General features: G+C 56.5%; 1 protein-coding gene across 1 annotated transcript; it reads right to left on the bottom strand.

Annotated features, from left to right (window-relative positions):
* Positions 1–1,256: 1,256 nt before the first annotated feature.
* Positions 1,257–3,830, bottom strand: SOX4 (SRY-box transcription factor 4). Its single transcript, XM_038584267.1, has one exon. The coding sequence runs from the start codon at positions 2,924–2,926 to the stop codon at positions 1,475–1,477; it is 1,452 nt and encodes a 483-aa protein (XP_038440195.1). The 5' UTR covers positions 2,927–3,830; the 3' UTR covers positions 1,257–1,474.
* Between the last annotated feature and the right edge of the window lie 9,061 nt (positions 3,831–12,891).

Raw genomic sequence — 12,891 nt, 5'->3', positions numbered from 1 at the left:
TGAAAAAAAGCTGGTGATAATTTTGTTGTAGGAATCAAACATAGCGCCATCTATCTGCTTTTTTATATTATCCTACACTATTTTAAAAACTGCTCAACAGTCTTATACAGAAATCTTTAAAAGATAGACAGGATAACATGCTATATTAACCCCACCAGTGAAATAATCCAACACCATCACGATTCCGATTTTAAGAGAAGAAAAAAAACCTCTTTTTTCCCCCCCCACCGCCCGAAACCTCTCTCCCCGCCCCGGCCCGGCCCGGCCCGGCCCGACCCGGCCCGACCCGCCCCCGGGCGCCGCGGCCACAGCCCAGTCCGCGCTTCTGCGCCCCCGCGGGCCGCGTCCCACCGCTCGGATGTCGGGGACGCGCGGGGCGGGCCGGGCCGGGCCGGGGCGGGGCGGGGCGGGGGCCGGCGGGACGCGCCACCTGCCCCAGAACGTGCAAATCCGTCCCAGTTCCTCCGCCGCCCCCCGCCCTGCCCCCTGCGCCCCGCCCCGCCCGCGCGCGCCCCTCGCCGGGCTCCCCGCCGGGGGCTCTCCGGGCGCCCCGCATCTCCTCCTCCTCCTCCTCCTCCTCCTCCTCCGGCTGCGGGCGGGGGCAAGGAAAAATCAAAAAAGGAAGGAGGAAAGAAAGAGGGGGGGAGAAAAAAAAAGAAAGGGAAACAGGAGCAAAAAAAGAAAAAAAAAAAAAAAAAACCAAAACGGGAACCCGCCAGCGTGGAGTCTCGGGCCCGGCGCTCCGGCCCGCGCGGACCCCCCCCCCCCCCGCCCCGTATCCGCCGCGGGTCCAACTCCACGCCCGGAGCCTCGGGTCTTCTTCACGGGGAGGGGGGGGGGCAGGCGGGGGCGCGCTGGGGCTCTTTTCTTTTCTTTTCTTTTTTTTTTTTTTCCCTCCTCTCTTGGCCAAGAAATGAGATAAAATAAAAAAACAGCAAAGTGGGGGGTGGGGGACTGGGGGCGATGAGAAAGGGGCGAGATTCCTTCAGTCTCTAGAAAAAAAAAGGACGACCGAGTCGGCTTCTTGCTGGGGGTGCAGCAGACAAGTCCGGAAGGTCGCTGGAAGTGGGGAGTCGGGGGGGCGGGGGGGGGGGTCTCTTCGGGCCAAGGGGAGGAAACTCCGAGTAGCTTTTTTGCCATCAACAACGACATCACGAACAACAATAAAAGGTCGCCCCCCTCCCCCCGCGCCCCGGCGGCCGGGCGGGTGGGGGATGGGAGCGCGGGTCCCCGAAACGCCGCCGCGCTCCGCTCTCGGGCGGCCGCGCCGGCCCTGCTCACTTTTCTCTCTCTCTCTTTTTTTTTTTTTTTCCTTTTCCTTTTTAATTTTTTCCCGTTCCCTTTTTCTCTTCCAACTCGTCCTGTGTCCACTTCTCTCGCGCTCTTCTTAATTTTTCTCCTCCTTCCTCCTCCTCGCCCGCCCCCCGCCCCCCGGCCCGCGGCCCCCGGCCCCCGGCCCGCGCGCGCGCGCCCGTCAGTAGGTGAAGACCAGGTTGGAGATGCTGGACTCGAGCCAGTCTCCCGAGATCATCTCGCTCACCTCGGGCGTGCAGTAGTCCGGGAACTCGAAGTGCGAGCCGGAGCCGGGCTCGAAGTTAAAGTCCAGGTCCCGGTCCAGCGCCGACGACGAGCTGAAACTGCCCAGGGACATGCTCTCAAAGTTCGAGCTGGGGTTCAGGTCGAGCAGGTCGTCTTCGAACTCGTCGTCGGAGGACGAGGAGCCCGAGGACGAGGACGAGGACGAGTGGGACGAGGACGCGTGCGAGGGCGCGCTGGACGGGGCGGGCGAGGCGGCGCGCAGGCTGGCGTAGCTGCGGTGGTCGGCGGGCGAGCGGCCGGCGGCGGGCGAGGAGGCGGCGCTGCTGCGGCCGCTCAGGCTCGGCGCGTCGGGCGAGCAGCCCGCGGCCCCCTCCTCGTACAGGCCCAGGGGGTCGCTGGGGTCGGCGCCCGCGCCCGCTCCCGCGCCCGCGCCCGCGCCCACGCCGCCCACGGGCGACGGGGACGCGGCGCCCAGGCCGCCGAACAGGTACACGCGCTTCACCTTCTTGTCGGCCAGGTGCTTGCCGGGCGCCGCGAGGCCGGCCGGGGCGGCGGCGGCGGCGGCGGAGGTGGAGGCCGAGGCCGCGGCCGCCGCGCTGGGAGTCCGCGCCTTGTACAGCGAGTGGTGGTCGGCGGCGGCGGCGCCCAGGGGCAGCAGGGCCGCGGCCCCCGCCTGCTGCTCGGCCGCGAACGACGAGGACGCCGCGGCGCCCGCGGCCGCCGCCTTCCCGCCCGCCAGGACGAGCTTGGCGTGCGGCTTGCCGCCCCCGCCGCCCGCGCCGCCCGCCGCCTTGGAGCCGCAGCTCTTTTTCTGCGCGGGTTTGGAGTTGGCGCCGCCGCCGCTCGCGCCGCCGCCTCCTCCCCCCGCGCCGCCGCCGCCGCCGCTGCCGCCGCCGCCGCCGCCCCCGACCTTGTCGCCCTTCTCCCCGGGCTTGGAGGCGGCGGCGGCCGCCGCGCCCGCGCCCGCGTTGGCGTTGCCGGACTTCACCTTCTTCCTCGGCCGGTACTTGTAGTCGGGGTAGTCAGCCATGTGCTTGAGGCGCAGCCGCTCCGCCTCCCGGATGAACGGGATCTTGTCGCTGTCCTTGAGCAGCTTCCAGCGCTTGCCCAGCCGCTTGGAGATCTCGGCGTTGTGCATGTCGGGCGACTGCTCCATGATCTTGCGCCGCTCGATCTGCGACCACACCATGAAGGCGTTCATGGGCCGCTTGATGTGGCCGCTCGGCGTCTTGCACCAGCTCGGGTCGTCGGCCTTGCCGCCCGTGGAGGCGGTGGAGCCGGGCGTGGGGGAGGACGCGATGCCCAGCTCCAGGCCGGCGCCCGAGTCCGAGCTCTCGCCGGCCAGCAGCGCTTCCGTGTTCTCGGCGTTGTTGGTTTGCTGCACCATGGCCCCGGCTCGGCGGGCGCCCACGCGCGCTCACACCCTCGCGGCGGCCGCGGCGCGATCGCCGGGCCCTCCCGGCTCCCCGGGCGCAGCACACGCCGAGCGGGAGGACGCGCGCGGCGGCCGTGCGGGCCCCTCCGCTCCTGGCCGGGCCGGCGCCGGGCGCGGGGAGAAGTGTCCCCAGGAGATGCGGGGAAGGAGCGCGCTGCCTCCTGCAGAGGAGTTATAGTTCCCAGGCTGGAGAGGCTCTGCTCTCCCTCCCTCTGCTGCTCGCTCTCGCTCTCGCTCTCTCGCTCTCACCGCGCCGCAGTTTGCGCCGTCCCTCGGCTCCGAGTCTGGAGACCGTGCTAAGTGGAGGAGTTTCTTGAACGCTGGCTGCCGAAGCTTCCAATGCAAGTTTCTCGCCGCCTCCCAGGCAAGTCTTTTTTTTTTTTTTTTTTTCCCTCTCTCTCTCTCTCTCTCTTTCTCTCTCTCTCTCTCTCTCTTCCCCTGAAGCAGTTGGTTCCAGTTCACGAGCGCTCTCGGGAGCTCAGGAAAGCGACATAGTCTCTATCACTTAGTCCCTTCCCTACAATGCAAATCAAAAAAGACTCTGGCTCCAGGACTCTCTGTGGGCGGAATCGGCGCTAAGGAGTTTGTGCAATTATTTTGTTGCAAGGTAGGAAGCCAAAAAGCCTTCGTGCAACAGACTGGCATGAATAAATGTATGTTCCCCCCTCCCTTCTGCAAGAAGGGAGCTGGTGATGGCAGAGTTCCTCTAATGCAGACTCTTAAAGAGCGTGCAAGAACTAGAGACCCGGGAGCGAAGCAGGCCTCTTCCCCTCACACAGTTTCTCTTGCTGCAGCTTAGAGCAGACCCCAATTCCGCCTCGCGCCTCTTTATCCTTTCACAGTCTTGGCCACGGCCAATCAGCCGCTGTAACTAACGCTTCCTCGTGCCAAGCCCCGCCCCCGGCCTTCCCATTGGCTTGGAACCCGATGCAATAATAATCTCCGCGTGCAATGAGAAGCTCCAAATCTGACCTCATTCCAATTTAGAGAGCAAACTTTTTAAAAGGGCTAGAAGTACAGCTGAGATTTCTGCTGCCTTTTTTTCCTTTTGCTCTGTGTGTGTGTGTGTGCGTGCGTGTGTGTGCGTGTGTGTGTGTGCGGTGTGTAAAGAGGATGTTAATGCATGAAATTATTAAGGGGAGAGACGGAAATGTATTCTAACCATTATGTTAGATAACAAGGGGCTTGGAAGTGGGGAGGGGGGTAAGGGTGAAATACTGTAAATGGAAGCTTTCTGCTTAAAAGCCAAGTGATTATTTTTATTAGTTCTTTTCAGTACTGGAATAAAGAATCAGCCTCTAGTGCAAAATCTGTTCCTCGGATCCTTCATAAAGCCAAGGATGTAAAAGGGGGGAAGGAAAGCCACAACAATAAATCAATGGATATTGAAAACCATTAAGAAAGTGGTACCTAGACACCTGTCATCACAATTATTTTAACAGCTCTAGGTACAGCACAGATGTTGATGTATTGTGTAGATCCCTTCAGAGCAATTTTTTTGTGTGTGTGCTGTTTGTGGAAGGCAGAGAAGAGGAATTTTTTGCAGTAATTGCTTGCTCTCTTAACCAAGCAGGGGTTAACTATGGTTACTTAATGATTTAAACTCCCCTATAAATCCTGGGTAGCCCAAACAGGGGAGCTTTCCGTTGGAACACATTATGCAGTATTCCATACTTAACTCAAGGGGAGAATTTCCACAGGGTTTTTGTATAGGACGGTAATGTCCACGAGTAAAGGATCGGGATCGTTTTTCTACTTTCCAAATACTCGTTTCCCGTATTTGTCAAAATTAAAGTGCTGCACTTTCTCCCCACCCCTCAACCCTTCTTACTTTCCCTTTATTTTCCGTATATTTTCTCCTATGTATTCCTCCGATGTTACTTATATGTTACTTGAATCAAATTGAGCTAAGGGAAAGGACATGGTGTAACTGGTAGCAGAAGACACTGGAGCCCTTGGATTTATATTAGACCTGGATGTCAGTCCCTCCTACTGTTTTTGTACTCTGTAGAGATGGTTAAGTCTCAGTTTTCCTCATCTGTGATATGGGAACACTAGGAGCTACCTTATATAGGGTTGTCTTGAGGGTTCCAGGAGTTTGATGCATAATAAGCCCTCAGTGAATGCTCTTATCCCTCTGTTGGTAATTCAAATGCCAGAGACACTCCTTCTAGTAGTAGCAGCATGTTGTCGTCCAAGAGATCAAAGTTGGGGATGGTCACTGAATTTTTTTTTCTTTTTTTTCAATAGGCTCCATGCCCACTGTGGTGGGGCTTGAACTCAGGACCCTGAGATCAAGAGTAGCTCGCTCTACTGACTGAGCCATTTCAAAAGTAATCACGAATCACATGATGTGAACTGTCCAAGGACGACAGTGGCAATCCTGTGGTCTTAATGATTTTAAACGAAAGGAACTTTGTCAAGAGTGTTGTGGAGATTCTGGCAGAGAACAGGTACATAGGTAATCAGATACATGTTTATTTGGCCACAAAAATTACCTCCATTCCAAAGTGTGAAAATTAGAGTTTTGGTAAAAATTCGTCTTTTTTAATGCCGTAATAATAAACTGTTTTTCTATAGGCCAGGGATAGGTGGTGGTTAGGTAGGGCCAACCCAACATAATTAAGTAAGCTTTTGATTCAGATCAAACTAGTGCTAGGCAGCAGATTTCTATTTATCTTGTCAAACTTTTAAAGTATGTAGGCTGGCCAGAGGCCCAGGTTGTCAGATTTAGAATTTTACTGGAAAGAACACTCTTTGGAGACATCTGACTGGATCTGTAAGGATCAATCACAAGCAAGAATGTTGTGAGTAAAAGCAAGTAATCTTTGACCATTAGCTACCCAAGTTATATACTTTTTCTTTTAGAAGGGGGAACAAATCTGAAACAAACAAAAACCTACAGGCATCTTTTTTTTTTGCATGTAACAAAGTTGGGTGTGTCATCATGTGTTTTATTTTCTTTGGTATGCACACCAAAACACCTGAACAACCCTAAATGTTATACTCTGACATCAAAAATTACTCAAAGAGGCCTATTATTTATAAAATCAGTATCTTCACTCGAATTAAAAAAAAAGAATAAATACTATATTTTGAGATTTGTACCAACTCATGATTTGAGAATGTAGCTAGTTTGTGAAAATTCGGTCAGGGTGACTATCAACATAATTGATGACATTTCTAGAACCAGTCCTGCTTTCACCGCTGAAAATGATGGGGAAAAGTGGGATTTAATCAAAGTAGCCCTAGTAATTTTGTTTATCTTTAAAGCACACAGGTTATTTATTTATTTTTAAGATTTTTATTCTTAAGTTATCTTTATACTCAATGTGGGGCCCAAACTCACAACCCCAAGGTCAAGTGTCTCAGGGTCCACTGACTGAACCAGCCAGGCACCCTGCACATAGGTTTTTTTCCAAAGTAGATACTAAAAAAAAATAATAATAATAAATAAAAATAAAAAAGCCACTGATCTATTACATATTACAAGATGTGTTTTTGGATTTTAACAAATCCAGTGGATTTTAAGATACACCATCATGGGCAGCCCCAGTGGCTCAGCAGTTTAGCGCCGCCTTCAGTCCAGGGCCTGATCCTGGAGACTCGGGATCAAGTCCCACGTCAGGCTCCCTGCATGGAGCCTGCTTCTCTCTCTGCCTGTGTCTCTGCCTCTCTCTGTCCTTCTGTGTTTCTCATGAATAAATAAATAAATAAAATCTTAAAAAAAAAAAAAAAAGATACACCATCATTCCATGCAAGTAAGGAAAGATAACTGCCAAAGAGACATCAACCTGCCCCTGTTTATTTCACAGATGTTGGAAGTGAAAAGGAGTTCTCAGAACTGAAGAAATACGGTATTAATCATTTCCATTGACTTTATAATGTGATAATGGTATATATGAACGCTCAGACTTCTAAAGTACATTTGTTCTTCCATGTGAGTATTTCTTGTCAAATGTAAGACATTTAGCTTTTTTTAAAGTCACCTTTCTCACCAACCCAGTAAACATGTGCATGCTGGAATGTTTTGGGCCTCTGAAAACCAAGCAATGGGAAAAGATTTCTGTGTTCTTAATACCTAAATTCATATGCTTTGTAACCAGTTCCCCATTACTGACATTTTTTTCCCCCAAATACCAGATATTTGGTGGCCTCTACTAAATCAGTACTCAGTGTTCCCTCTGCTGGCTTTTCAGTACATGAAGTAATTCTTAATGCTACTCTTTAAGCCATATTAACAGAAAATCAAGATAATTTTGCAAAAAAAAAAAATCCTGTTATAGAATAATAAACAATTGTTTTCATTGGTACTGCTGTTAGACATTTCCAATTCTGAATTAAGGTAAATGATCTTCTTTTCTATAAAATAATGGAATTCTGTTTGAGATGTAATGTAGTATCTGCTAACTCATTTCTTCTGCTCTCACACCTGTACAACATAAAATCTCACATCCATAGAACGGTATGGGTATAGATGGAAGTCAGATTCTCTCCCACTGCTGAATATATTCCTATAGTGTGGGGGCAGGGCGCCGAAGGGAAATTAGTTTAACAAATCTCTTGGATTTGCACTGATTTGCAAGATTTTGCCTTGCCTTGGCTATAGAAACCATGACTGTGGGAGCTGGTCTAACCTGACAAGTATTCAGTTCAAATGAAACAGAGGGGGTGGGGACACCCTCCTCCGCTCCCCTCCCCTCCCCTCCCCTCCCCTCCTGTGTTAGTTTAGAAGCAGCCCTGGGAAACTTGATGTCATTGGACTTTGTCAACTGAAAGGCCCAGGGTTTTCAGTTCCACACTTGAGGGAAAAGAACCCTCCAAAGGAGGCTGATTTACTTCTCAAGTTGGCAAATACAACTTCCACTCATCCTTTTGGGCCCACGTTTTATTAGGACTGGACTTACTCTTTTCAGGGTTTACATTGAAAAAATAACATATGTCAGTGACTCTTATTTTCAAAATACCAAAATAGGGAGTCTGGTGCAAAATGAAATCGTGATTTATTTTTACTCTTAGAAGAAGCTGAAGGGTAAGAATCTCTAATGATTTTGACCACTTTATCTCCCCTCCCAACCATCGGGTAGCTAGCGCCTGGTGAGATTAAAAGTAACCACTTTATGGCATTACCATCCCCCTTTTGCTTTCCTTCCCAATTTCCCACGAGACGACGAATTTTTGCCTGGGTCACGTAGATCTGAAGCTTGCATTCGAGCTTCTCCTCGTCCCGAGGCCCAGGCCCTGCACAGCCCCACACCCCCACACCCCCGGGAGTCTGGGCTTGCTCCGCCGCCCGCGGGCTCCCGGTCTGCGGAGCAGCAGCCGCCAGGTGGCAGCGCCGAGCCTCCCTGCGCGCGCCCAGACGTGGGAAAAACGTGGGGATGGTCAGGCTTCTTTCTTCTTCCCCTCCTCCTCCCGAACCCCTATCAACCTCCACGACTCTGCCTTTCTTAGGCAGCAGTTTAAACGACCAGCGGTTAATAGGGTGTGTCGGCGAATTCTGATGATTCCCCCCCCCCCCCCCCCCCCCCATAAATCAAAACTAAAGGCAGCCAACCACCGCCTCCTGTTCCCTTGTCCTTGCTCGCAGAGGCCGGGGAAGCCGAGGTTGGCCTCCCGGTTGGACACAGTCCCCGAACCCGGGACGTGATCAATTACCACGTCCGTATCGTCTTGCTGCAGCGGGCACGAGCCGGCACGCAGTCCCCAGCCGGGCGCTCGCGGCTTTGGAGGAACCGGCGCGCCTTACTTAAGGATGAGCAGAGGCCGCCGCTCCTCCTTAAAGAAAAAAAAAAAAAAAAAGTTTCCCTGGGCCGGGACGCCTCGCTCGGTGGCGCAGGCTGGGCACTGCCCGGGCGCTGAGCTCGGCGAGGACGCGGCCACGGTGAACGGTGCTCAGCCTCCTGCCGCCGCCGCGCCTCGCCTTTCGGTCACAGTTACGGGGAGGAAATAAGTCGGGATCGACTCAGGCGGTGCTTGCGGAGGAAAGTCTTTCCTACTGTAAACATGTTTCAGGCGATCCTGTCAGCAGCATTTTAACACCCGTCTTCCGTCGAGGTTTTACGACCAGGGAAGGAGCTGCAGACGCGCGCCCGCGCACCCCCGCCCCCGCCCCCGCTCCTAGAGCGCACACGCCGCCCCGGAAAGACGTCCCCGCGCCCCCCGCGCGCGCACACGCTGCCCCGGGAAGGGCCCCACCCCCACGCGCGCTCGCGCTGCCCCTGGGAAGACCCCGCCCCCCCCCCGCGCGCGCGCACACGCTGCCCCCGGGAAGGGCCCCACCCCCCGCGCGCGCTCGCGCTGCCCCTGGGAAGACCCCGCCGCCCCCCCGCGCGCGCACACGCTGCCCCCGGGAAGGGCCCCACCCCCCGCGCGCGCACGCTGCGCCCAGGAGGACCCCCCGCCTCCCCCCGCGCGCGCACACGCTGCCCCCGGAGGACCCCGCCTCTCCCCCCAACCCCGCGCACTCGCTGCCCCCGGAGGACCCCGCCTCCAGTCCCCCGCGCACACGCTGCCCCCAGGAGGATCCCCCCCCCCCCCCCGCGCGCGCACACGCTGCCCCCGGAGGACCCCGCCTCCCCCCCCCGCGTGCACACGCTGCCCCCAGGAGGACCCCGTCTGTCCCCCCGCGCACACGCTGCCCCCGGAGGACCCCGCCTCCCCCCCCCGCGTGCACACGCTGCCCCCAGGAGGACCCCGTCTGTCCCCCCGCGCACACGCTGCCCCCGGGAGGACCCCGCCTCCCCCCCGCCCCCCGCGCACACGCTGCCCCCGGAGGATCCCGCCTCCCCCCCCCGCGTGCACACGCTGCCCCCGGAGGACCCCGCCTCCCCCCCCCGCGTGCACACGCTGCCCCCGGAGGACCCCGCCTCCCCCCCCCGCGTGCACACGCTGCCCCCGGAGGACCCCGCCTCCCCCCCCCGCGTGCACACGCTGCCCCCGGAGGACCCCGCCCCCCCCCCCCCCCCCGCGTGCACGCTGCCCCCGGGAGGACCCCGCCTCCGGTCCCCCGCGCACACGCTGCCCCCGGGAGGACGTGCCCCTCTTCCCCGCGCGCTCCACGGCGCGCTGGCTCCTGGCGCCCCTTTGAAGTTGCCGCGGGGGAGGGGAGCGTCCCCAGCGCGCCCCGCCCCCGCCCCCGAGCCAGCGCGGCTCCCGGCGGTGGTGCCCGGTTCCGCCACTGACCGGAACTGAGCGCCGCGGGGCCCCCTCCCTCGCGTGCCCGCGGCCTGCGCTCGGCCCGCCCGCGCGCCCTCTGCCCGGAGCCCCCGGCCGGCTCGCAGGCGACGTCGGACCCGCGCGGGCACCCCGAGCGCCTGCGGAGCTGCGGCCGCCCCGGCCTTCGGAGGCCGAGCGCGGCGAGGACAACGCCAGAGGGCGGCGGGCGGCGGCTGCCCTTGGTTGCACCCGAGTCCTCGAGCGTCCCCTCCCTAGGGCTTCGGAGGGGCCGGAGTGCCTGAGCCCCCTCGCCCCTCGCCCCTCGCCAGGGCGCAGACACGGGGAGGGGCTGCGGGAGTCGCAGAGGCGCCGGGATGCCCGGCGGAGCGGCCTCGCCGAGGGGTGCACCCGACGCCCCCGTGACTGAGACCCGGTGCCGGGTCCGAGACGAGGGAGCCTCTGGCCGGCAGAGGACCGGGGGACGCTGCGCCCCAGGCGCGGTCCCCGGGAAGCGGTAGGGGTTCGGCTCGCCGTGTCCCCTTTGGATTCGTGGGTCTCGGACTTGCCGCGGGCCCCCGCGGTGGCCAGGCCCGAGCGCGAAGCGTCTGGGGCGCGGGGGCACCTACCCGGGCGCCCCCGGGGCCCAGCGAGCGCTGCGAACGGGAGCGCACCCACGGGACCCCACCCCCAACCGCCGAGTCGGAGCGATTACGGCTGGAGCCTGGTGGGGAAGGCGGCTGATTTCACTTCTGGAAAAACGCTTAAACCACAGCAACCCCCAGCCAACGTTAGCAAACCAGTTGACCTGCTGTTGGAGGTTGTGCGAGGGCGGGCGCGGCTGCCAGGGAGGGGAAGCCGCTGGGGAGTGGGCAGAGGCAAGCGAGGCGAACGTCAGACACGAGAGGGAGGGACAAGGGGGGCACCGAGGCCGCGTGGGCAGCCAAGGGACGCGGGGCGGGGCGGGGGAGGCGGGCACGTGGCGGGCGCGGGGTCTCCTTGCTCGCATCCCTCCCCTCCCGGGACCCCGCCGCGGCCCTACAGCTCGGGGGGCGCCCTCGGCGAGGGGGGAGCTCCTGGGAGGGGCGGGGCGGGCGGCGGCCGGGCCCAACGAACCCGGTGCCCAGGACCGCGCGGTACGTGCACACCTGGCACCCGCGAGTCGCCATCTGCTCCGGGCTCACCGCCTCCGGGGTAGGGGTGTGGGCATGAGAGAGATAAGGGTACCGCCTGGTGAAGGGATGGCTTCGTGGCAACCGCCGCAATAAACTCCGTCAATCAACGTTTATGGTGCGCCTACTGTGTGCCGAGCGCAGCCGGGTCCCTTGCAGCTGCTGGGCCCGGGAACTGCACCATCTGTTCTGTGACACACCCTCGAGCTAGAAAGGAGCCCCGTGTATTCCGCAACACGTTCACGCTCCGAACCATAATCTAGAAGTAAACTCGCCGCGCCAACGAGAGTGCCTGAGACAGTGCGGGGGGCTTGGGCAAGTGGTGGGGCTGGCAAAGTAAAGTGTGAAGTTTGGTGATTTTTACGCTGCTGCCTGAGGCCACAGAGACCCCCCCCCCATCCCCCACGCCGTGCTTTGTCCCACAGTCTCGTGCAGAGATACAAATTACCAATAACTATGGAAACAAATGATTTAGTGACCGTCTGGCCAGCAGAGTTTGAAAATAACTGAAGGCTGGTCCTTAAACTGAAGTCAGTTTCGCAAGCTATGGGACCCCACCACTGCTTACCTAACAAGTGTTTTGTAATTTTACTACTAAAGAAAATTCATGGATAATACAACCTACTCGCACCAGATATTTTTATAAAAATCAACCGAATGGTCAAACTACAGTATTAAAGGAAAAGTACAAGGTACATAATTTATAATAAAACGATATACATTTCAAATGTGCATCCTCAGGCTCTTTTTCACTAGCACTCCCGAAACGTCTAGAATTTATAAAATTCTCCCTGGATAGTACTGCTGCCTAGATGTGAATTATGACCTGTGAACATCAGGCAAGTACTAAGTATTGGGAATGCTATTAATATTGTAAATTCTTCAATTTAGAGTGGGTGTGGTCCGTTTTTATGATAAATCAACCTTCTGGTATTTGTGCCTCACTATGGACCTTTCTCTGCTTCTCTCAGTTTGGTCATATGACTTGTTTGGGCCAATGGGACGTTAACAAGCAAGACCCCTGCAATATGGACACTTAAAAAGTGCCTCCTATTGGGATTTGTCCACTTGAAACTGTGAAATCTTCTTGTTGTGAAGAATCCAGTCTAGTTTACTGGAGGATGAAGGGCCCTGTGGGGAAAACTGAAATGCCTTGCCAATGCTAGCATTCCAAACATGTGACCAAAGTTATCTTGGACCTGAGTAGGATTGTCAGATGACTGCAGACACATGAGGGATCCGAGATGAATCCAGCAGAAGAATCACTTAGATGGACAAACCCACAGGATTATGAGAACAATATATCATTGTTTTAAATCACTAGGTTTTGGGTGCCTTGTTTTGCAGTAATAGAGAACCAAGTAGTATTAGCTATGATACCCTGTGATAGATGCCAAAATACAAATCTACTCAAGAAGGTTGTCTTTTTTCTTTTTTTGAAAGACATGATAATGTTTATTATTTTTTAATGGAGGTGTAATTGACATCTAACATTTCAGGTGGACAACATAATGAAGCATTATTTGTGTATATTGCAAAATGATCACCACAATACGTCTAGCTAACATCTGTTGCCATACAACAATAAGA

This window comes from Canis lupus, chromosome 35, assembly GCF_011100685.1.
Source record: "Canis lupus familiaris isolate Mischka breed German Shepherd chromosome 35, alternate assembly UU_Cfam_GSD_1.0, whole genome shotgun sequence".
NCBI lineage: Eukaryota > Metazoa > Chordata > Mammalia > Carnivora > Canidae > Canis > Canis lupus.
This window is presented reverse-complemented; position numbering and strand designations above follow the sequence as displayed.